Raw genomic sequence first — 24,465 nt, 5'->3', positions numbered from 1 at the left:
ATGTCTCCAACAGGGACTGTAAAAAAAAGATCCATTAAGAAATCATTTTACTAGTCTGTAATGTCTGAATGATTTGATTTGATTTGGTATTTGGTACTAATGACCAGGAAAGTTAGTTGTGTTCAGTTTAGGCAGGAACTTCTCCATTTATACCTGTGTAAATGATTAGTTTATTCATTTATTATTAAAAACTTTAATATGAACTCCTCTATATAATCACTGCAACTTACAGTTATTACAGTGAATCTGTTTGTCATTTTCTCGGTTTATGAAATGTCAGGAAATGGTGAAAAATGGCCGTCACAATTCCCTGAAGCCCATGATGACGTCTTCAGGTTCCTTGTTTTGTCAGACCAGCAGTCCAAAACCAGCGATATCCAATTTACAGAAGACAATAAATAGACACGTCTTTGTATTTTCTTCTTTAAATCAAACTCAAAACAATGACTCTATTATCAAAATTGTTCTTGTAAAATACTGTAAAGTGTTACTTCTTCTCCCATAAAATAGTTAAATAATGGAAAATCACTTAACAGCTGGACGACATGAACCCTGACAAATGAAGTCCTCTTCTCCAGGAGTCCTGAGATGAATTTTAAATGACATGTCATGTCCTGTAAACATTATATGATGAAAAAACACCAGAGATGAACAACAGGTTCATGTAGCTGTCATGTTAAATGTTGTCTCACACAGTTTTATCATATGGCCTTTGTTTTAATTCTTCTTCTTTAGCCAGTTGGAGACAATATATTGTATGTTATGACTTTCAGCGCTCGTGGATCCACAGATTCACAGTCGCCTGCTGTTTGACTGCGTTTTAGAAAGTTAGCCTGACGTCGCTTCGTTATCGCTGCCTGAAGGCACGAGCAGCCACCTGACTCATCCATCGCTGCACGCGTTAATCTGTTATTTTGTTGGCTTGCTTATGTTTTGCTGTTGCTTGTTTGTTGTTTGTCAGGGAGCCATTAGCTCCTGTCACTGCTCATCTCCTCCTCCTCCCTCAGTCCCGGCCGGCGTGTCGCTTACTAATGCAGCCGTTGACTATCATTGACAGCTAATTGACATTAATCTGCAGAGAATTTGTGAAAAGAGACGTGTGGGTATGTGATCGGTGTGAATTGTGAAGTCCTCGATTCTCCAAAGTGCTTCCCAGCTGTTGCTTGTAATTTCCAGATGTTGCCCTCCCCTGCGTCACATACAGAGCAGATAAACGCTGTGTTAATCGCTTGTAAACTGAATGTGGTTTATGTTGAGAAATTAGGAAAACAGGCAACCAAAACAGAGCTTCACACGCTCGTGTTATCTCCACAGATCGATGACAGCGACTCCACCTCCGAGTACTCGGACGATGATGTCATGGGACGAGGTCGATCGGAGCCGGAGACGAAGCCCATCTTGTCTGTTCGTGAGTACGACAAGTGTTGATGGTACATAGATTTAATTACTGGCATTAGTGCAACACGAGGTTAAACTGGACTGGACACAGGCTGGTAAATCAACACATCCTCCAAAATAAAAGAGTAAACAGGTTAGGTTAGGTTAAGGCAAACCTAAAAGTTAGAGTTTCATATGAAGTCGCTTTGTTGACCTTTATGTCCACCTGACCTCCTCCCACGCCTTCGCTCCTGACAGACAGGAGTCAGATTTGTTAAGTTTGTTAAGTTTTAGGGATTTGAACAAACGACTGATGCTGTTGTTTTTGTGAGGTCAGTAAATACGAATCTATCAGAACATTAAGATGGAGGAAGCAGTATTTTGTCTGCAGAGACGATGGATGAAACGGCACTTTTAATGAACCAAAGAGTTTCTTTTAAAATTAAAAATGAACTAGATGTTTTAAGGGTCAACAAAGTGTGTGTTAACATAACCAAGATAACTGTGTGAAGAACTGTGGACACTTTCTGTGTCACATTAGTTTAACCATCAAATCTCAACAATGGTGTACTTTTTAACCCATTTCATATTTCCATTTCTTTCATCATGTTATGATGAAAGACTGAACAGATTAAAGAACCTGTTTCTTCTTCAGTCTGTCAAACTGTTGAATTTTTCAGTTTGGGGTCTCAGTAGACCGGGAGTCATGTTAGACTGGGTTCTGGTGCATTGCATCCAGCTCATGTGCTTTTTTTCTCTGTGTTACTATGTTTACACTGCAGCTGCTTAATCAGAATATCTGATGTGACATACATGCAGTGTGAAGCAGGTGAAATCCTCCGCCTGCTCTTTGTATTTACTGTAGATTTCTTGTGTTTTCACAGAGCGATCAGGAGGTCACGTTGATCATTTCGACATTGTGGAGCGCGTTGAGATGGGTCAAATGGCCTCCATGTTCTTCAACAAAGGTAATATTCTTCTGCCCTCGAGCTTCTACTTCCATTAACTGCAGACGCCACCATCATTAGCCACGTGTAACATTTATGGAGGAGTCGTGAAGGCTGTGGGATAATTCAGTGAAAGATTTTTTTTTTGTTTTACACCTTTTCTGTCCAAACCTCACGTTCACAAAGGAAGTCTACTGGCTCTTTAATTGGATGTAATTATATATGGATAAATTGCCTTTGGTTGTAATTACCTGTTTGAGGCTCCATCAAGGCTGTTAATCTCCCCACTGTGCATGTGTGTGGGAGGGGGTTCAACCTGTACTTGTGGCAAAGACGGTGAGGCTCCTGCCTGAGTGATTCTGGAGCTAATGAACCCTCTGCTAACTTGTGATTGCAAATTGAAAGCAGAATCTTGTTCACCTTGAACCGCACAGAACAACCTCGCGGCTTTACATCCCTCTTTCATATCGGTACATTGCCCTGGCCGTGTCTGCGTGCTGTACCCCCCCCCCCCTTCTCCTCATCTCTTCCCTCCTCGTGTCGGCTTACATTACGCCGACCGGCTCTTCTTCACCGAGTGACTCGACAGTCTGCAGCGTCCCAGTTGTCGCAGGAATAAAGGAACAACAGAAGGAAAACACAGCTCTGACATGTTCTGTCCTTCAGCATCTCAACACTGGGTGGAGCACTCGGCACGCACAGCGTAACGCACACCCGCTCGGCTCATGTTCACACCCACACGTGTGAACGCACTCATGCATGCCGTCATGCAGCTCATGCTGTTAAAGCTGCAGTGTGCTCCCGTCCATTCAGCCTCTTGTCACTCCGCTCGAGCGTCCTGCCCGTTAAAGGTGACGTGCTGAAGAAAAAAAACCAAAGTATCTTTGCTGATGACCTTTCCCACCACGAAACACACTGTGTGCAGGTGAGGCACGTGGAGGTATTGATTGGTAATAAGGAAATGAGTTTTCTCTCCTCTCTCTCACCATGCTATGGGAAAGCTGCCCAGTGGCTAATCAGAAATGAATTAGATAGGCACGAGTCCCAGCACATGCTGAACGAGGAGGGGGGGGACACGCAGCTCCTTTGTCTGTCCTGACAGCACCAGTTTTCATACCTGTGTGGACCTGTGAGCTGTGTACTGATATCCAACTTCTCAATGCTAAATGTTGAAACACAAGCGGCCATTTAAGAACTTTAAAATACATGAAATAAATTTGCTAAATTTTGATTTAAATGAGGAGCTATCTGGTCAAAGAATGAGCAGAAGAATTACATATCTGCCATTCGATGCCACCTTTTAGTACTTTTCAGTCTAAGGACTAAAGACTAGGACTAAGGGTCGCATTAGAGATGGTCGTGTAGAGAGAGAGAGGTTTAAACCCCAGTTCCTTGTCCTCCGACATTCTCTGATTCAGGCTTCTCATATGCGAGAGCTTCTTCTTTGTCATATATGATATTAAATTGGACAACGAAGACCAAACGATTAAGAAATCTATTCCAAAGTGTTTTCTGAGTCCACAACTCCTCCACTTGTTCTTTATTCTGTTGTTTAATTAGTGTTTAGTAAAGGCTCCAGGTGAGAACACTAATAGAAGGGACAGACTCGTGTGGCGGGATGACCTCTGCATGTTCACACTGATGATAACTGATGTGAAAACACGCTGAGGACTGATACAACTGTTCAAATGTAGGTCCTGTAGAATACATGTGAACTCTGCACACGTGTCCCTGTTTTGTGCCTGTCGATCAGAGTTTATGTTTTACTCTTTTGCTCTTCAAATGTTTAATTACTGCTTCATCTGATGGCTCGACTACACGTTTACATGTGCAGTTTATTTTAGTTTAAATTAGTTGAGTAATCAGTTAATTTGTAGTAAATTAATGTGCAACAATCGAGTAATTGTTTAAACAAAAAGCCAAAAATTATCTTGTTGCAGACCCTCAAACGGTAATTATTTGCAGACTGTTAATGGATTAATCAAGATAATAATCAGCAGATCCATTGATAATGAAAATAATGATAATGTGAGTTGCAGCCCTAGCTATAGATTCTTTATTCTGGCCTGGCCTCTTGTTCAGAGTGCATTCAGATTTTATAGTTTTGCCCTTAAAGTAATCTGCTAACTTTAATAATAATAATAATAATAATAATAAGGCCATCAGGAGCTACATCTGGATTGTTTGCAATTGCACCAGAATGTCACTCTCTGTCCTCTTCCAAGGCTGTGCGGCTTGTCAGAAGTGACAACTTCATTCAAACCAACCCCAGGAGAAAAAACCCCTAAATTACAAGGGATTATGGGTGTGAGGGGACATATGTTGACATCTGATCATCAGTCGTTTCTCCTTCTTGGAAAGCGGAGCAAAACAAAATCGACTGCGGGCAGACTGCAGTCTGGACTGACGTCTGTATTCAGCTCTTCATGTGTTCAAGGGGCTAAATAACAAGAACGGGTGCAAACAAGTCCATCAAGTTACAGGACGTTAAAACCGTTTGATCCACCTCCCAGATAATAAACTGTCAGCGTGACAGCACGCTGTCTGTCTGTCTGTCTGTCTGTCTGTCTGTCTGTCTGTCTGTCTGTCTGTCCTGCACCTTTGCAGGCAATTAAAAGGCATCTGTCCTGCTGTTGGAGAGGCACTCCTAGAGGGCGTTCGACTTCCTCCTGGACTGAAATTGACGTGGCAGCGGTAAGGCAGGCTTGGAATAAGGCCACGGGTATCGTATCAGCCTGACCTGCAGCCACTGACGGGAATGTTGATGGGGGCTGGTTTATCTGCACCACTGTGGAAAGGTGTTTCTGTAACCTTCACACTGACGATTTGAAAGTTGGTTAGAAGACGACTTTGGCTAAAGTCACAAAGAGAGAGACGAACGGAGCGCCGTCCCTGCATCAGCATCTTGTCTCAGCTCTTCTTACCTCTGTGATGTGACGGCGAACATGGCGGCTGTGCAAACAGCAGGATTGTTCCTTCAACGCGAGCCGTCCTTCCCCTGACATACGGAGGTCCATGGCAGCGAATAGTAATTTGCTCCTCTGCAACCCGGGCTTCTGTCTTTAATGAGAGCCAAACATGGCCGCATCCATTTTTAATACTTCACTGACTTTTACTTAAATGTCATACTTGAGCATTGAGAGCACTGGCGAAATGAAAATCAGGAGCGCCCGAGCCACTGGGAAGATAAATGGACAATCATTTTCCATAAGCTGCTGCTACGATACTTTCCTCTGTCAGCTTTGTAAGAAATGCACTTTAATGTTGTAACGGCTGACTGTGATCAACGCAAGAGATCCATATTAGCTTAAAGCTTGATTTGTTTCTCAAAATGAAACCAAGTGAGACCGAGTTAGGTTGTTATGTTGAGTCCTTTACTGATGGTTAGAGGCACATGTGGAGCTGTGGGGGGGGGGCAATACAAGTAGCTCAGGTTTTGTTAGACAAGAAGCTCATTTGTGTCTGATAGAAGAAGCACAGTGCTGAAGGAGGCTCTAGATCATGTCACGTCTGCTCAAAGCCTACAGAAGAAATGGAAAACAACTAGAGCTGCAACGATTCCTCGATTGTTCGATTGAAAGAAAATCTGTTGCCAACTATTTTGATAATCGTTTATCAAATCGTTTCAGTCATTTTTCAAGCAAAAAATGTAAAACGTATGCCGGTTCCTGCTTCTTAAACGTGAGGATTTGCTTCGTTTATGATGGTAAAAGAAGAATCTTTTGGACTGTTGGCTGGACAAAAGAAGCAATTTGAAGGCGTCACTTTGGTCTCACTTTGGTCTCTGGGAAATTGTGACGAGCATTTTCTAGAAGATTCATCGATTAATCCTGACAATAATCGGCAGATTCATCGATAATGAAAATAACCGTTGTTTCTATGCTGTATCGCCCCTTTTTACTACTGCCTGGCTCCGCCTGTCAGACGTGCACTTTGAATTCGGCTGTTTGTGAGTCCGTGTTTCTGACCCTCCAGGTAACGTTGAGAGCAGTCGCTATAAGATTTGACTTTTGTGGTTCTGGTATTTCTCTCTGTTTTGTTTGGAGTTTTGCAGGCGCGAACAATAATGAAAATAATCACGAGCTGCAGCTCGAGTGTCAAGTACTGATTTACTGTAGTCGTGTACTGACAAAGGAATTCAGTCGGTTACCTCCGTCTCACAGAAGTGGTGTTGACAAGGAGGATCTAAATTGGCCATTTTGTACATCTCTGCTGTCCTATTTTCTTATTTTTAGAGACATACTGTTAATGGTGTTGTTGCCTCCGGGGCCGGCTCAATTTAGATTTGATTTGTGAAAGTCTATAATCTCAGTTCATCGGAAGTTCACTCTGATATTCCCACAAGAAGAAGAATATAAGGAGAGACAGATTAATGAGGTGAAATCCAAAGTTAAAATTCACTTTCCTCCTCTTTATTTCAGAGGCTTTCAGTGTGACACCGAGTTATTTTTATGATTTAACACCATGCAAACTATCTCATGTTACAGGGGAGGTCAAAGCAGACTTTAATATTTAATAGGATACTTCAAATAACATGTTTGTCCGCTGCTGTTATGTAACGTACAGTATTAAATCCCCACTGTTAAACCCTCATAAGGTGATAAAAGAGCCTTCACATATTATGCACTTGGCTTAATAGTGGCCGCTTTCTTGTGTAGCAGCTCACTGAGGAGTTGTCAGGTTCTGCTGTCAGTCAGAAGCAAAGTGATGATGGATAGTGATGCGTTTCACAGCCACATGAAAGACCGGGCTCCCACGTGAAGACCCATTTTGCAGCATTTTCGCCCCGTGGCTCTGGGTAATTGGGAAATATTAGTTACAGTGCCGTGAAGGCCTGCATCCCTGTGGTCATGCAGGGCTCTCGCCTTGCTATCGCTTACTGACAGCGGCAGCAGAGTACAGTACGTCCCGTTTCTGCTATCTGCCACTGGGACGCTAATGTGCCTCGTCCAACGTTGTGCCACGAGAGACGCGATGCTGTGTGGAGAAGGATGTGTTGCCTCAGCCGACTGTGAGAAATTAGACTTCGTTTTCCTTCTTCTTCGTTAACCCTAAAACATACCGCTGTCCAGTCTGAACCAGGACTGTATTTTAACATCATTTTATCGTATAAAAGTTGCTACACTCCAGAACTACTTATACTTTTCTAACAAAGCCTTTATTTTTTGTTTAATATTAAATGTTAAAAGCACAGGCGGGCAGGCAGGAAGTGTTTTCCAGGTTAGAACGTATCAGGAAACGTTTTCATAGTCAAAAAGTATAAAACTGGTCATGTCATACTTCCTTTCACATCACTTTTTTTCAGAATATTGATTAAATTAAATTGAAATGAACTGAGGCTGAAACATAACATTTCAAAACGCTTAAATCGGTGCAATCATCTCTGTTGATTGCCCAATTCAATGCCAATTATTTCTTTTATTTATTTATTTGAAGTTTCTTTCAAAATGACAATTAAATGCACATTACCACTTTTAAATAGAGCTAGTGAAATGCTTTTTAATACGACTTTCTGTTTCCTAGTAATGAGTTATGTCACTTTTCTATTCAAAACTCTCCGCTGTAAATTGAGTATCACCTAACTTTGACTTGCAGTGCTCTGGAGGCTCTTCCGGTCTCTAATGTTGGTTTCTGATACTAGATGAAGGATTGTTTATCAGTCTGCCACTTCCTTATGTTCACAACTTCTATCACAGCTTAATTGAACTGCGTGATCGGCGCCCTCAGCCCTTAATTCATAAAAGAATCGGTGGAGGCCGCGAAGCTCTGAAGCTGTGAATCTGTCACGTTTTATTTCTTTTTAATGGACTCTGTGCTCTAATTTCCTTGTCAGTAATGAATTAGCTGAAGGGTCCAGTTGGACGGTCGAACCCCCTTCTGAGAATTGAAGAGCGTGATGGATGTGTGGTGCGCTGTGATGATCTGACGGCTGGTTAAAGCTCTCGATCTTGTCTTGGCAGAGGCAGCCGGGCCGGGCCTGCCGGTCCTCTGTGTGTGTGTGGTGTGTGTGGTGTGTGTGGTGTGTGTGTGTGGTGTGTGTGGTGTGTGTGTGTGTGTGTGTGTGTGTGTGTGTGTGTGTGTGGTGTGTGTGTGTGTGTGTGTGGAGAGGAAAAGGCTGAGAAGGAAAATGCCTTTCATGGAGTGATTAGTTTTTTTTAATTAATGCTATTAATATTTTTCATTGGGCCAATAAGATGTGCCTCTGCTGTCCCAGAAGAGGGAGGGGGGGGATGTGCTGAGCGGAGGTGTGCATGAGAGTGCATTTTAATAGAGATGGCACCATGGTGGTAAAGTTTGACACCACCCTGTTTCATGATGAAGTGTTTGGACGCCTGATGAAGATGAAAAATGTGTTCGATCGTCACCTCTTGACCTCGTGTTACTTTAAGAATCTGTCGGTTTTCTTCAAACTTCTTTTAATATTTGTCTTTCAGTTGGCGTCAACATGTTCTACATCTGCATCATAGTCTATCTGTACGGAGACCTGGCCATCTACGCAGCAGCGGTGCCTATATCACTAATGGAAGTCGCCTGGTAAGACCAATATAGTTCTTAATCACATTCGTTCTCAGTTTTATTGTGAAATAAAACGTCCGTAGAGATGGATGTTATAGATGTTGTCCTTGAAGAACATTCGGAACATTTGCTACTTTCAGTTTTGGCAGGACAGAGCAGCTCTGTCTTCATCTCACTGGCTCCTCTGCCTCCACACTTTGGTCCTGTGTGACCTTCTGAACTCCAGATTAAGACAATAAAGCTCTGCTGACAGAGGCCTTTAGGCCCGCTGACCTCTTACCGGTGCTGCTGGCGCCGGAGTCATGTCGACCTGCTTCCAGACAGATTTTTATTGCAAGTCCCTTTGGCCAGACTGGGTGAGAATAAGGTAGATCATATAGTTACGGACTCTGCCCTTCAGATCCTGGACCACAGAAATCTTTTTTAGTGACAGTTAAAAGTTTCTGACAGAAATGTTTTTGGTAGTTTCAAAATGTTCACCTTTGAAAGAAAGTATTGTATCTCTTTCATAAACTGCCACCATTTTATCTCAGTTACTTTCTCTGAGTCAACTGGAATAAACCAGTGGGTCAGACAGTCTGGTTACTGGTTACTGGTTACTGTGTTAGTCTCAGCTGGTTGAACCTCAGTTCGGCCCCCTCCTGCTCTCTGTGATTATCTGTGCTGTGATTTATGACAGCTAGAAACTCATGATTTACATGCTGTGACACAAGAGATACGGTCCTTCCTCCTCTTGTGCTAATCAAATGATTATTTTAACAACGGGAACATAAACATGAATATCGGTGAATGAAGTGTGATTGGCTAAACTGACATTAAACACAGTGATTACAGAGACAGTTATAGGCAACAGGAAGTTGTCCTCTTGTCTTTGATGTCTTTTCCAACAGCTGTTGTCTTCACATTTATCTAGTCTATTTTCTGTTCTGAAAAACAGAGTCTCAGTGTGGATGGAGGGACGAAAACTGAGAGAAAAAGATGCATTTTGAAATGCAGCCGTACTTTAACATCCAAACTTGATCCATGTCACAAAGTTCCCTCCTGAGCCAGACACTAATCAGACAGTTGTTCATGTGTTTGTCCTCCCAACCTGAGCCCAAACTGAAATTAAACAGACAAAAACACACTCAGATTCTTTTTTTTTTATTACAGCTTCTTTTTTAAAGCCCGCCTGCCTTATGCTAAGCTAACAGTGTCACACAGACACACACGTAGCTCACTGATGGAAAGATAAATGATTATTACCTGGACCGAGAATCGTTCTTTCATCAGGACATTATGTTATTAATTCTTAATTAATCTTTCATTTCCTGTGGCATAGAATTTATTTACAATAATAAAATCACAGCGTAAACTCTGTCTTCTTCTTCTTCTTTTAATTGTTGTTGTGACAAAGCCGGCCTGTCTCATCCTGTCCTGAGGCGCAGCACACTGATGCTGTCTTCTCGTATTAAATTCTCCTCCTCTGTGGTCCAAACCTTGCTAACCTTCCAGCAAGAATAAATGTGAGATGTAACTGAGACTTCAAAAGCAGTTTGTTTTGCCTGAAGGCTCAAACTGCAGACTTCTTGCAGAGCCAGACGCTTTTACTAAAGCTTGGTCTGCCACGCAACAATGATAAGGTTTGTGATTACGTTTAAGACTCTTTTGAGGTTTCACAGCCTCTGCTGCACACAGCGTTATCTTTTCCTTCAGGTGATTCATCCCATTGTGTCTTTCATGATATGTAAACTCAGGTATTTTACATCACAAGTTGTTATGAGAGTTCATGATGAAGTGGTGATGATCTGCAGTGTGCGTCAGTTTCAGATGGCGTCCTCTCACCAGGTCGGGGTCAAATACTGAGCTCTGTTTGTTTGTGTTTTTTTTAAACCTGTGCAGTGGAAACCACTCCTGCAGCGCTGGAAGTGTGAAGTACAACGATACAGACCCGTGCTGGGGTTCTGTCACCAGGAAAGACGCGTACCGGGTGTTTCTGGTAAGTGTTGAGTCCTCGTCACAACAGCAGGTCTCAGTTGTCAGCTTCTTCCTTTGTAACACTCATAACATCTGTCATTGAAGGAATGTTAAAAATACAGACTCGCAGGATGGTAGGAAAAGTTCTTAGTGACCTTCACGCTGGGAAAAAACAACATCAAGTCAAGATACCGGCTGAGAAAGTGAATTAGATGGACAGTTAAAGTCAGTTCCTGCACTGATGTGTTTAGTACAGCTGTTTTTCACTGGGGATTTCTCCTCTTTGGAGTGATGGAGCTGCTTGACAGTACGTGAAAGTAATGTAATATAAAAATGTACTTTTGGCCCAAACAGTCTGGCTGCAGCTTGTCCAATGATGTTGTTATCTCCTGCGTGAACACGGTGTAATGTGCCATGCTGCGCCTGTACTTCAGTCGGACGCAGCTCTGACAGCTTCTTCTGTTCTCGGAGTCCCTCCCTCACTGGACACACCACCTCTCAGCCCACAGGAAGTGTGTGTGTCCTTGAAGTCTTAAGCGAGCCAAACTCTGTGATTTCCACTCGAGCTTTAACTTTGCACAGCGACAGTGATAGATGTGCTGATCTCCTCCTGTATAATCTCTCCGCCGCCCTCCTCCCTGCTCTCTTTCTGTTTCCTGTCCTTCCTCATAGTTTCATAGAATGAGCCGACCACAAGTCATTTGTCCATAAATTAACTTTCCCCCCTTTATCTCCTATGGGATAAGCCTCTTACTGTGTGTAAGCAAATTGAAGTAATGCTGATTTGTAATCTCTGGTCAATTTGTTTACACTTGCATTTTTTCCAGACTAATTTCCCAGTTTCATCGTGACCGCGCAGGGAAATAGATATGAATATTTTTACCAGTGAGCACTGGTCTGACCTTTTTCCTCCGACTACACTGACACTCGGGGTATTGGCCAAAGTTAAATCTGAAACCTCCCTGTGTGATGAACGTATTCTTCAATGTAAAAGGGAACATGCGGCTGTAACTACACATTCAGCCTTCTCAGACTTGTGCACGTTTTATTTGTATTGTTCAGAAGGTTTTTGAAACTGTGAACCAGACACAACATCATGTTCAGCTTGTCTAATACATGCAGTGCACACTGTTTCTGCAGTACAGTTACTGGTGCTGTGTACAGTTACAAACCTCTTTGTTTCTCTGCATGTTCCTGAAAGTTTAACGTCAGTCTTTTCAGTTTTTGTTAAGGACTGGCGTGCACTTTGCAGCATTTAATTGTACAAACATACAAACGTTTCAACACTGCTGTGTCTTCATCAGAAGCTGCATGAATCTATCTTTGGCAAACCGGTCAGCACTTCCAGTTCCACAGTGAAGCTTTCACATTGAAATGCATTTATTGTATAAACACATGATGCGCAGTCGCAGATGAATGAAAACTAGCGTTCACTTTTGGCTGACGTCCAATCAGCTTAATAAGGCCCATGAATATGTCATAATAATATTATTATTGTAATCGGTCTTTGTCTCATAAATCAGCTGCCAATCAAACCAACAAATTCACTTTCTAAAGTTAAACTTGTTTTGTAAACATTCATCTGAACTAATCCTTTTTGACATTGTTTTGTTTAAGTTTTATTTGCTTGGTCTCAAAATGTTGCATCGCAGTCTTCAACAGTGACGATGTGGCTTTTGATTTTAGTCGTCGATCCGTCTGCTCAAAGACGCGAGTGTTTCGGCATAATGTGCATTTTTTCCTGGACATCTTCTGTCTTTTTTTTTGTCCTGCTTGACCTTTTCTGAAATAAATGAAAATCACTGAGCTGTGATGAAACATTGAGCAGGTCCTGTTAGCATACTGTACAGCGGGAGGATTGTCTCTTCACTCCGCTGTCTGTCTGAGCCTTCACGGGGTCACAGGCTCTGGCCTAAAGACTCTGCCCAGACTCTGAATGATGGGTCTAAATAATTGACTATATCTCATCAGCAGAGCTTTACCCTGTGGAAAGAGCCCTCAAAACCTGCCCCGCCCAGGATCCACCTGGGCTCCTTTGTATTCTCATTGTTTTGAGCTGAGCTGCAAGGACAACGTGTCCTTCTTCCACAGTATTAAACCGACTGTCCGTTTTTGTAACGGACCTTTTTCACTCGGCTCCTCCGGAGGTGCAAAGATTCAGAGGGGTCAGTCGGTGAAGCCATGCTCAAAATTGCTCGCTGAAAAATAAAAGATGATAAATTTGAAGCAGGGTACATCTTGCCAACAATAAGCCGCCCCTGACTTAATGAAGATCAAATAAATGGGCATAAAGGCTCATAACCCTTTGTGGCCCACGACCACATTACGTCCATTCCAGCAGGAGAGTGTTGGCAGAGTTTCGTGGTATCAAACCAATTTGAGCAGGGCAGATTATATTGTAGGGGCATGAGGGAAGCATGGGGGGCAAATCCTGCAACCAAGTCAGCATGTAAAGCAAACCTGACATAAAGGTTAAAAACACAGAATTATAATTATAATATGTTATTATAATATTCTCTACTTTGTGCTGTAGTGACAGGGCCGTGTGCACACTGTGGATTGGTGGCCTGCAGCGGTGTCTCGTGTGAGTAGGTGGCTGCTTGGTCGTGTCCAGGGGAATCATCGGGGGTGATGCTGGAGACATTTCTGCAGCCGTAACGTTTTTAGAGTTTCGAAAACGACGAGAGATTAAAGAGCAGCCTGATTATGTGTCGCTGTAAAGAGCTCTAATCCCTGTGTGGGTGATTGGTTCAGAGAGAGGGAGGCCGGTGACGGAGGGACGGAGCTGTTGTATTGATGGGTCGAGTCCTGCAGGATAAATTGTTGTCCAGACAAGTTCAGAGGCGTCCGCTCACTCGTCTCCTACAACCTGTGGATGTTCTCATCTGTCTGCTCATCAGCCCAGATTTTGAGAATCACTGCAAACAAGCCGGAGTGGTCACATCTCAGGCTTCAACGGCAGATTATTTCATCGTTTTGAGTTAATGTGTTGATTATTGCCAGTTGTAAGTTCCCAGAGCCCAAGCTTCTGCACTGAAATGTCTTTTTTTCAGTTTACAATGATGTAAAACAGAAAGCAGCAAGTCCTTAAACTTTAGAGGAAGTTTGGCTTTTTTATTTGATGAATCTCTCAATTGATTAATGTTGTGTCCATAGACTAATCGTTTTAGCACTGATCTGTCTCATCATCCTTTAAAGCAGTCTCACAGCGAGGTTTTTAACACAGCTTCTTGTCGAATCGACCTTATTCGTTGGTGTCCGTTCTGTCTCGACTCGACGTTCCTAGACGGCTGGCTCTGCAGCGATTGGGGTGCTTTGTTCGCAGTGGACAACAGATTGTGGGTTATTTTTAGGTTTGAGAACAGCTGTCTCTGTACAGATGACTAGACCTTTACCAGCAGCCCTCCTGATGACACTGAGGAAATGAGGAGGGATGAGGGAAAGTGAGAAGAAACACTGAAACCTGGTTTGGTTCATTTTTGAGTGCTGACCTCGTTTGTAACCCCTCGGTTAGTAACTTCAACGCTGTTTCAGCAGGTCAGTGTTTTTATTTAACCTGTCGCTGAAAGTTTTGTGAACTGTGTGTTGTTTTCTAGAGATTTCCTGACCCTTGTTTCTCACTTTTAACGCTTGGAGGGCATGTTTGAATTTAGTGTTTTTTCAGGCGTCACGTTTTCTTTTTAGCTCCACACCTCAGGCCCCTTCCTTCATCGTGTGTCAGTCACATCAACTGAGTGTCAGTCTTGACACTCACACTGACAACTGTGTGGTTTTAAGTTAAATTAGGTGAACTTTGCACACATTCACATCTGCCCGTCCAGTATTGACATGTTCAGTCTTACTCGGCTTTCAAAGGCCACAGAATGATGTTTTAATGCACGTCAGACTCTCATTATAAAGACCTCAGGGCTGAATTCACAAAGAGACGGACTAATTACTCATGATAATAAGGCCCGAAGCAGCCCGGCTGATATTTCATCATCAGGTCACATCTTTGACTTGATCAGTATTGACTTCACACATCAACACTAGGAGCTGTGGACATGTCACAGCAGCCATTTTCCTCATCGCAGCTTCTTAAAGCTCTTAAGAAGATCAATTGAACGTGATTTGCTCTGCTGCTGATTGATTCTCGTGTTTGCTGTCCGAGTGGACGGCGGAGGGCTTTTCTTCCCATATCTACAATATTTGTTGGCTTTGGGGGTGTGAACAGAAGACGATGGAAGCCATTGCATAACGGAGCACTCAGTGTTGATCCTGGCCCTTTACACAGCTTTGATTGAAAAGATTAAGCAGGCGTGCAACAGTGGGGTCTTTCTGGGTTTTTGTTCAGCTCCAGCAGAGATTCCCGAGACCTCAATTAAACTTCTCTGTCCTTGATTGTCCCCTGCTAAGTTTTCTTTTTGAATATCACCGCGGGGGCTTTGTCACAGTGGCTGGCCAAGCAGTGGTTGGTATGCTCCACCTCGTTGGACAGCCAGTACAATTTTAAATGGCTGATTTATTGTTCTCCCAGTATGTGGGACGTGATGGAAAATCAATGCAGTATATGAGCTCAGAGACAGTTTATGCTTACACTGCATTGTTCACTGCTTATCTTCATGCAGATGTTTCAATTATAGTGTGTTTCTATGAAGCCAGGCGCTGTCTCGTGTATTGGAATAAAGTTAATTTGAAGTGCAGGCAAAGTTGTAGCCCGTCCCCTAAGAGTTCAGAAATGACCCACCCTGCCACTTTCCTCAATACAGAGCTGATTGATTAATTAACTGACTAATAAAGATTTATTCAATGACCTTGATGTCCGTTCCCTGTGGAGGCCTCCTGCCATATTTGTACTGCAGCGTTTTAGCCTGTTACACACACTTAGTAGCACACACATGGTGTTTCAGTTGTTCAGCTAATGGAGGAAAGCTTGTGTTTGTCCACCAGCACAACAAATAGAAAGAGTTGTGTCGCAGCAACATATTTAACGGTAATCTTTTTGAACCTCTGTTTTCAGGGTCACTCCCCTGAAACTGCACTTACTCAAGTGGCAAATGAGCTTCTGCTCACCATAGATTTGGATCCCACCTCAGTACTTTTATTACTTTATTACTGGTGATCGTATATTCCTAGACCGATTCTCTGGCCTGCCTCTCGTGGTTATAAAATTCAACAAAAGTGATGCACTTTCAATCATAGAAGATCTGTCTGCACTTCGAGTGTAGCTTCACCAGCTTTACGCAGGAAAGAGCAGATTTAGCAGCCTGTTTTTTTTAGTGTTTGTCCTGTTGATGTGGCAACATGAGTGAAAGTTGAGATGTAGAAGTTATGAAAATGCTGGAAATAGAATAAAAACCAGCACCATTAGTAAAACGTTTGTCTTCACACTTGAATAATGCTCCTACTGGGCAGCGAAGTGAAACCAACATTAGATCTCTCACCTTAAACCAGAATCTGATATTATGTCTGTGTACTTACCAAGTTTAGTGCGGAGATCTGGGCACATGAATGTTGGTAATAATCCCTCATTGCACAGGAAAACTGTATGAAAACAGTTTGGGTAATAAGTTTATCTTTCGGCTTCGTATTTGTCTTTGGGTCATCAGAGTATTTTAGTTATTAGTTTTAATGATTTTGCTGCGTTTCCACAGTTAGATATTATTATTATTACTGAAAAGAATGAAGTTCTGTTGTAATGTGAAACCCAACGTTTGAAAGAAACAGATTAAAAGCAATACGTCACCTAAACAGGTCACATTTCTTTTCCTTTTCCACGCTTCATATTTTACCAAACTCATTGAAGTACCAATATTGGAGTAAGTGTACTGATCTGAGTACAGGTGCTTAGGAGTGACGGTCCCACAGATCTGCCCCACACGGCTGAAGCACTCGTGTTTGATGCGTACAGTAACAGTAAGAAGGTATATACTGCAGTCGAGTGCCGGAGCTGTGGGGAGACGACAGTGCAGATGGTTCAATAGAGATTATCGCAGCAGGAAGAAGTGTTTGAGCTGCGATCCACACGGGGGGAGTCCGCTCCACGCAGCAGCAGGAAGCTGTATCAGAGCGGCGGATCAGGACGGGGAAAAGACGCATGATGCTGCCGGCGCTGGAATGACTGGTGGTGACTGGTGGTGACTGGTGGTGAGGGAGCCGTTGTCAAGGAGACACAGAGGTCACGGAGCAATAACTGATGGGCCCTGTGGAGTTTGTTTTTCTTTTCTTTTGTTTTTTTTACATTTAGCTAGTTATTCAGCCCATTTTGTTGCAGCCTGATAAACCGAATGATTAATTGATTCATTACGAGGACATGTTTGTACCAGATAACGTATGTCCTCATGCATCATGCCTTTATTAAACAGTAGTAGCCCTTTTCACACTGAAGCCTTTTCAGATAACTCTTTTGCTTCGGCGTGTTCAAGGGCGTCGTGAGTGTGTGATGAGACTGTAGCGGCTGCAGTAATTATGACTGTTGTTTGTCCGGAGCAAAGGAGGAAGTAGTCTGATGGTGTTATTGAGCCACAAAGATGGTTGGTCGTTTCCCATTTCCTTCTAAAAGTCAATGTTGAGTTCTTTTAACGATTACCATGATTGTTTCTCAACCTTAACTAGGCGGTTATTGTTATAACTGTGAAGACAAAGGTCCCCTAACCTTAACGAAGTAGTAATTATAACCCAAACCAATGTTTCCCCAACATGGATGAATCTACATGCCGAATGCTGGGAGTGTAAAGCTGGTTTTCTGGTACAAGGACGTTTAGAGTGACGTAACGGTCTCCCCCGCTGAAGACAAACGAACTGGATCTCCATGAAATGTTCAGCAGTTCACGGACACGTTTAAGATGCAGACAGGGTCAACAGTAACCGTCCACAGTGAGACCCAGCGTAACCCTCAGCTCATTATGTGTCGGGCTGCGTGATTGTGGGTTTGTATGCTGTAGGTTGCCACAGCGTTCCACCTCGAGTGTCTTTCTGAATTGATCGGGTTGTCGTGGGGGCTCTCCAGTCGCTCCTCAGGGAGCAGCTGTTTAAGTTCTGTCCACTGACCTGTTAGAGAGTGGAAAATAAAATATCCAATCGTCGTCTTTTTCAATTACATCTTGACGTGTAGCACACTCGCAAAACGTCCTCTTTGTTGATTTATTCTTCTTTTTTTTTCATGAGGTTTATCATCAGTGTAGTTTGAATGGAAAGCATCTTGTACTATAATGCAGCCACCTCCTCCTCCTCCTCCTCCTCCTCCTCTTCCTCTTCCTCCTCCCCCCTTCTCTGTCTCCCGTTTTACAGTAGTTGGGATGATGGGCGGAGTGAAATAGCCATCGTCCTATTAAACCACAGGCAAATTATCGTTTCTCATTTCCTCCATCATGAATCTTCGCTGGTTATTTTTACCGTGGAAGGTGTGTAATGTGTTCCTGTTTTTGAGGAGCAGAACGACGCATTATGAGTTTTAATTAGGCGAGCGTCTTGGAAACGGCAGCTTGTTCAAAGTCATGAATGCTCATCAGTGTTTACTTTGACAAGTGTCCCCTCCTTTCAAAAGGAATGAGTGACTGCGAATACATGTTTTTAAATACAGCTGCAACAGGTTTTTGTGGAGTCGGGGGCTGAAATTGTAGCCACATTATTAAACAGTAATTATGAGTTTATATGCACAGTTTATTTGGGGCACTTATTTTGAAGGGCACCTTGTTATGTGACTTGTTAATGTGTGTGTAATGACTACCTGATGTCTATGAAGCGGCATCGTCATCAAAAGTCCTCGAGTTTCTGATGCTGCACTCAAACAGGCTGAGTGTGGCCATGTCGAGCATCTGAACACAAACTACTGTTTTTCAAGATAACGCAAATTTAAGTATCGCAGAGATGTTCATAGGACCGAGTCCAAGTTTATTGTACAGGCTAAAGTTGAATGCCACAAAGTTAATTTTCCAGCACTCTTGGTGAATATTACCCAACTTGTTTAGCCTAGAGGCCAGAGTCAGAATTGAACCCCCAAACCAGGCAGCCTTTCTTTTAATCTTAACTTCATTTAGTGATGTCTCTTTATTCACAGTTTTAAAATATACTGACCCGTCCTGCTCTTTGTCTCAGGAAACACGATGATACATTCTCCTTGCATCTCCGCCCTCGCTTTATCCCTCCTCCACCTCTCCTTTTGTCTGAGTTGTCTTCCTTCCCCTCATTAAGAGTCCTATCTTTAATCGTGTGGAGACATGGCAGTCTCCAGGGCCACATACCTAATTAGCAGTAGAGGCTACTGCGTTGGATGTGGTTCGTTTTTCACCATCTGCAAATGAGATGAAAGCCGCTTTGAGAATGTGTCTATATGTGATTTTTCAGATCTGGTCTTGTAGATATTAGTATTTTCTGAGATGAGAGTTTGTTCTCATACAGCGTCTGCTATTTTCATTTACTGTAGTCTGTTTTCGTTACTTTAAATATTACATCGTGGGAATGTAGAATTGCAGTCTGACCAATGCCGTTTTCTAGGTAGCATACATTTTAATGCACCTAGCATTGCTGTTGTTGAAACCACATTTCCTTTATGCCCTGTTGTATAATTCAAACTCTTGTTTCAGGCAGGAAGGTCCATAGCAATAAAGAAAAGGGAACAGAAAGAAAAATAAAGTAAAACGATATAGCTGGAACAAATGGCAACAACAACCAATTTGCACACACAAATCTGACAGTGATCTTGATGATAGTCATAGTAATGTGATTTATTCGTCTTTAAGTGCCACATTTAGCAGCTCTGAACAAGTCCAGGTGTGATCGGGGTATCTCACGATGACACACAGCGCCTTGCTGGATGCAAACTGCTCCACAGCTGTATTACTGACACAGTGAGTGAACGATCCTCGATCCTGAATGAATGAGACGTTGTCTGAGGAGAAACACCAACTGTGAGTGAGTGAGTGAATGTGTGACTCACTTATATTTACTCGCTTACACTCGAGGCCGAAACACACTGGTGGCGTACGACATGTGTCCAAACAGACGCTCCTATTATTATCCATGTAAGCCCACACGCCAGTGCCAGCGAGACATGCATCAGCACAGATGGACGAGGTCTTCTGACAGATGACGACAATCGTCCTGTTTTCCAACATCGACACGGGCTGAAAAAGCAGCACTCGTTGATGTATAACAGCATCCAGACCTCTACGAGTCTCAGCAAGGTAAACGTAACTTTAAAATCACATTTCCTGAGGAGGAGAGATGCTGTAAACAAAGTCTCTCTGAATATAGGCCAACACTCCAAATTCTCTAATGCTTCTCTTATCCTTCTTTTGTTGTTTTTCCATTTTACAAAAGAGGCCAACGATCTCAAATGTTAAATGTTCAAGAGCTTCGTTCAGCACCAAAGAAGTATTGAGGTTTGATACCCGACTGTAGATGTGCCACTGCTTGACATGATCAGTAAAACTTAGTACCCTTCACTGTACAAGACTGTGTGTCTTATTGGACTTATTATCGAAATAAGAACAATATGTTTTATGTGCTCGGTTATTGTACAGAATAATGTCAGACCAAGACTACTTGAACCAACTGGCTGAAGGACCTCCAGTGAATTGAATCGTCTTCCTCTTGGCCTGACAGTCCGTCCGCAGCCTGGTTCACTGGTTCCCTGAAGTCTGCTTTGGATGCATGGCATGTTCAGAGAGAGACCGCATTATTTATTCATCTATACATGTGTGTGTTGGTATGGGGTATTTTTGTGTGTGTGTGTGTGTGTGTCTGTTGAATTTATGTAGCTTAATGGTAACCCAAAGACCCAGAGGGGTGGGAGCAGCGTCCAGAGCTGACAGACGGTCACATAAGAGATGGATGGAGAGGCTTCTGTTGGCTGCAGATAAGCTCACAGTCTTTATGTCTGTCTCAGAAAACACAAAAATATGCACACACACTTTGAGACATTAACATAACATTGACCATAATCTGGCATTCGTTAATGATATTTATAACTGAATAACTCAGCGTGTCTCCCGCTTTGAGGATGTCCTGCAGAGGTTGAACAGATTTTAGATCTTCAGTTTTGTTTTACATTCTGAGTCAGCAAAAAGTCGCTTGTCACTCGTTTTGATGCCAAAACACTTTGAAATGGTACCTGGGCGAAAGGCTCATTTGTAAAACCTCCGCCGACACTAAAGAGAAACAGCCAATTTTCCACTCTCTAACAAAAGAAAAACCCAGTTTCCACCAGTTTATTTCTGAATCTGCTGTAATTTTAATCTTAATTTTAAGATCCTAGAGTTCTGCTTTATATACACACACACAGCATCATTCACACTTTTCATTGTGTAGAAGACACACAAGTTAACTCGTCCTCATTACATTTGCTCAAATAATGTTTAATGTACTTTAATAGCTGTCAAGTCTGCCTCTTTCTCTGCCACTCTGTTAGGCAACTAAAGATTATTTCCATTGTTGATTGATCTGTCGTTATATTTCTTTCCCATCATAATCTCAGAGCTCAAGGTGACTTCTTCTTTTTGTCTGAACATCACTGCAAAACCTAAAGATATTCAATTTACAATGTTCTACGTGCAATGATGTAAAACACAAACACTTTGGAGGAGCTGGATTGTTAGTTATTTTATTATCTAAACATCATTTCAGCTCTATCCTCTTTGCCAAAGTGCACTCATCCCGTTTTTAATCGCTATTAATTACATTATACTGTCACTGTGCAAACATAGCAACTTCTTAATGCTGGCGCACCTACACAAGGGTAACTACCCACAGTTCACTTTGTCCTGATAAAGAAAATCAAAAGCAGGATTGAACCATACATCTTGATTGGCACCATTAATTGGCTCTTGATGATGTATGACTAGTCACGTCATTTTATTCATCCATCTTTTATTTATCTATTTATGTTCATTACGTCTTCTTGATGGAGATGTTTGCTGGTGATTAATGACGCTGAAGGTAGACTCTCTTTCATCCTGACAAACGTATAGTTCCAATATGGTTTTAACTGCGTAGTGTTGCCTCCCAGGCACCATCTCTGCCCCCCCACCCCCCCATCACGTTCATGTTTGTCTTGCTTCCCTTGCCTTCCTGCTGCCTGTGTGTTCAGTGAATCAGTTGACTTGATATTGCCATCATAAGGGTTTGTGCGTATCTCCTGGGCTTTTATGGCCTATTTTATGCCATTTCTATTCCACCATGGTCAGGTTACCCTCAAGTCTTTCATCATACATGTCACAACCGAGGCAATGAATTGCCCCATAATATCTAATATTCCACTGCATTGTGTATGTGATGTAGTTGAAGTGGTGTTTTTCTCAGCTCCATGCAGTCATGCATCATTAAGATGAAGTATTTTCCGGAAATCTAAATAATCTATCCTTTGCGACAATATCGCAGCACTGTGAACTATTTAAATGTGTATTGAATACTTGGTTAATTCATTTTAAGCAGCCTTAATGAAAAGAAAAGCAAATTGTGGATCCTTCCCACTGGGAACATGAGCAATGTCTCAATTTCTGTCAAACTGTCCGTAGGTTGAAAAAAGTATTGGATTGCTTGACTCTATACTTTACACATTCAACATCTCAACTCAAGGTCTTAATTAAAGTTAAATGATGCGTGCAGTTGAAGAGGTCTTGAATTATTGCAGCCTGTATCTGTATTTCGTGTTGTGTAGAGTTTGTCTGCATTGCAACTACACACGTTTCTGTTGTGAAATGCATCTTGTAATTAATTACAGCCAGCGTTTATGTAGGTTTTCCAGAAAAATGAGTTGATGTGCAAAAAGAAAAGGTATTTATGATTGAGGAAATCGCCATCTTTCCATGATAATGAGAAGAGATGCATCCGTCTGATTCAGCTCAACGGGTGACAATGATTGATTAATCTCATAGCACGTTCGCTTTGCGTTCATTAATCAGGGCGGCAATGTCTCAGGAGAAGGAAAACCATCTAAGTTTAGTCGGGAAATCTAGAGGAAACGCCTCAGTCAGTCATAAACAGGTGGGAATGTTTACGGAGAAGGAACTCAGTTTAAAGTTGGTTTGATAAACACCAGCTGGACACACAATCCAACAGCGTTAAAGTTGGTTTATCCTGCGAGAAACCCTGATGCATCAACATGAACTTTACCCTTTAATCACATCCCACTTCCCTTTGCTTTCACTAATCAGCAGAATAATGACTTCACAGTTTTATATTCCTTTTCTTTCCGAAGCTGTGACAATGGCAATGACCAAAAACCACTAATCTCCAATAATAAAGAGTAAATGAATGATGGTGACCTGCTGCACCACTACTTTCTGTTTGAAATCTGTTTGGAATAAAGATTAACATCAGACACAAATGGCTGGGGATCTTGGGACCGTGGGGATTGGGAATCATAATCCTTCTTTCTCTGTTTGATTGTGGGCGGATTATCAGCGTCCAGGCTGGACCACCGCATGGAACCACCAGGGCACTTACGATTTTCATTGCTGGACTTTCTCTCTAGCGTGATCTCTGCTCGTCCTCTGGGACTTTTACCATTAACCCTCTTTGCGTCTGAAGAAACATCAGCCAGTTGTCCAGCACCTGACAGCTTGGCAGTCATGAACAAAGAGGTCATGTGGCTCTTGGATATACTGTAACTTCCTCTACAGTGACGTCCAAGAGCTCGAGGACATCTGTGCCATCGCGGTATTTGGCCGACCCTACAGAAAAGAACAGAATAATATGTTGATTAATTACTTAAATGGGGTGGGCGGTCAGGGGTTGACTTATGTAGCCCAACTGTGATGGATGAAGAGCCTACGCAACACGTGGCTCTGGAGAAATGCCTACATCTGTGGTGATTAATGGGACCAGTGGATTGGCTGGTGAGCTCTGAGTGACGCAATCTAATGCCAATTGAAAGCCTTTCCACACTCTCTGCACTCTCTCAACCGCACAAATCCAAAACACTGCTCTTTATAGACTTAGAAAGTGATTGACAGCTACAGCCTGGGTTGCCAGTTGGTGGCGGGTTTTCACCATTATTGAGATCATTCACCATATCTAAGCCCCATTAATCTCCCAAATAATAACTTTGCAGCGCCGCAGAGAGTGCTGGAGAAGTTGTAGAAAAGTGATGTTATTTTGTTAGTTTTTTTATAAGTACTTTATTCGACAGAGGACAGTAGAGAGCTGACAGGAAGTGAGGGGAGAGTTTGGGGATGACATGCAACAAAAGTCCCCAGCTGGAGTCAAACGAGTCGTTGAGATTACATCATAAACCCTTGTTTTCTTAAGTTTTTAAAAATGTTTTAATGTAGTTTTGCTGAAGGTGAGGCTCTCTTCGTCGTCCTCCACATTCACACCTGAAAGCTGCCGAGCTCAGTCCGATCTGACGTCCAATCTCAGTAGTAGGTCTGGACCATGAAGTGGCTGCTGTCCTGTGGAGCCTCTGTGAAGTAACTGTTTGCTGCCATGTGGAGAGATTGAAATTAGAGAACGAGGCAGCAGGATGTTGGGCCCTCTGGCTCTGACATAGTGATAAAAAAGATGCTGTCCTCTGAGCCTCATCATGATTTAGGTCATGGTCTGTAATGAGACCTTGGTGTGGCAACAAAGGTGTTGTGATTGGCCTGTAAAAAGTAGTTCCCAAGAGATGGCAATTATTGGAGTTGTATCAACTGTAGAACTGTTTCTGTCTCATGAACTGAACCTGAACTGCTCATTTTAGCAACTT

The 24,465-nt window shown here is 42.6% G+C and overlaps 1 protein-coding gene across 1 annotated transcript in view; it reads left to right on the top strand.

The window, feature by feature from the left end:
• The window catches only part of tmem104 (transmembrane protein 104), a 46,460-nt gene that overhangs the window by 5,809 nt on the left and 16,186 nt on the right, over positions 1 to 24,465 (top strand). Inside the window, exons 5-8 of the mRNA XM_070923778.1 lie at positions 1,315 to 1,408; positions 2,262 to 2,345; positions 8,759 to 8,858; positions 10,722 to 10,818. Of these exons, the coding sequence (XP_070779879.1) occupies positions 1,315 to 1,408; positions 2,262 to 2,345; positions 8,759 to 8,858; positions 10,722 to 10,818 (375 nt within the window). The remainder of the gene's footprint in view (positions 1 to 1,314; positions 1,409 to 2,261; positions 2,346 to 8,758; positions 8,859 to 10,721; positions 10,819 to 24,465) is intronic.

This window comes from Enoplosus armatus, chromosome 17, assembly GCF_043641665.1.
Source record: "Enoplosus armatus isolate fEnoArm2 chromosome 17, fEnoArm2.hap1, whole genome shotgun sequence".
Taxonomy (NCBI): domain Eukaryota; kingdom Metazoa; phylum Chordata; class Actinopteri; order Centrarchiformes; family Enoplosidae; genus Enoplosus; species Enoplosus armatus.
This window is presented reverse-complemented; position numbering and strand designations above follow the sequence as displayed.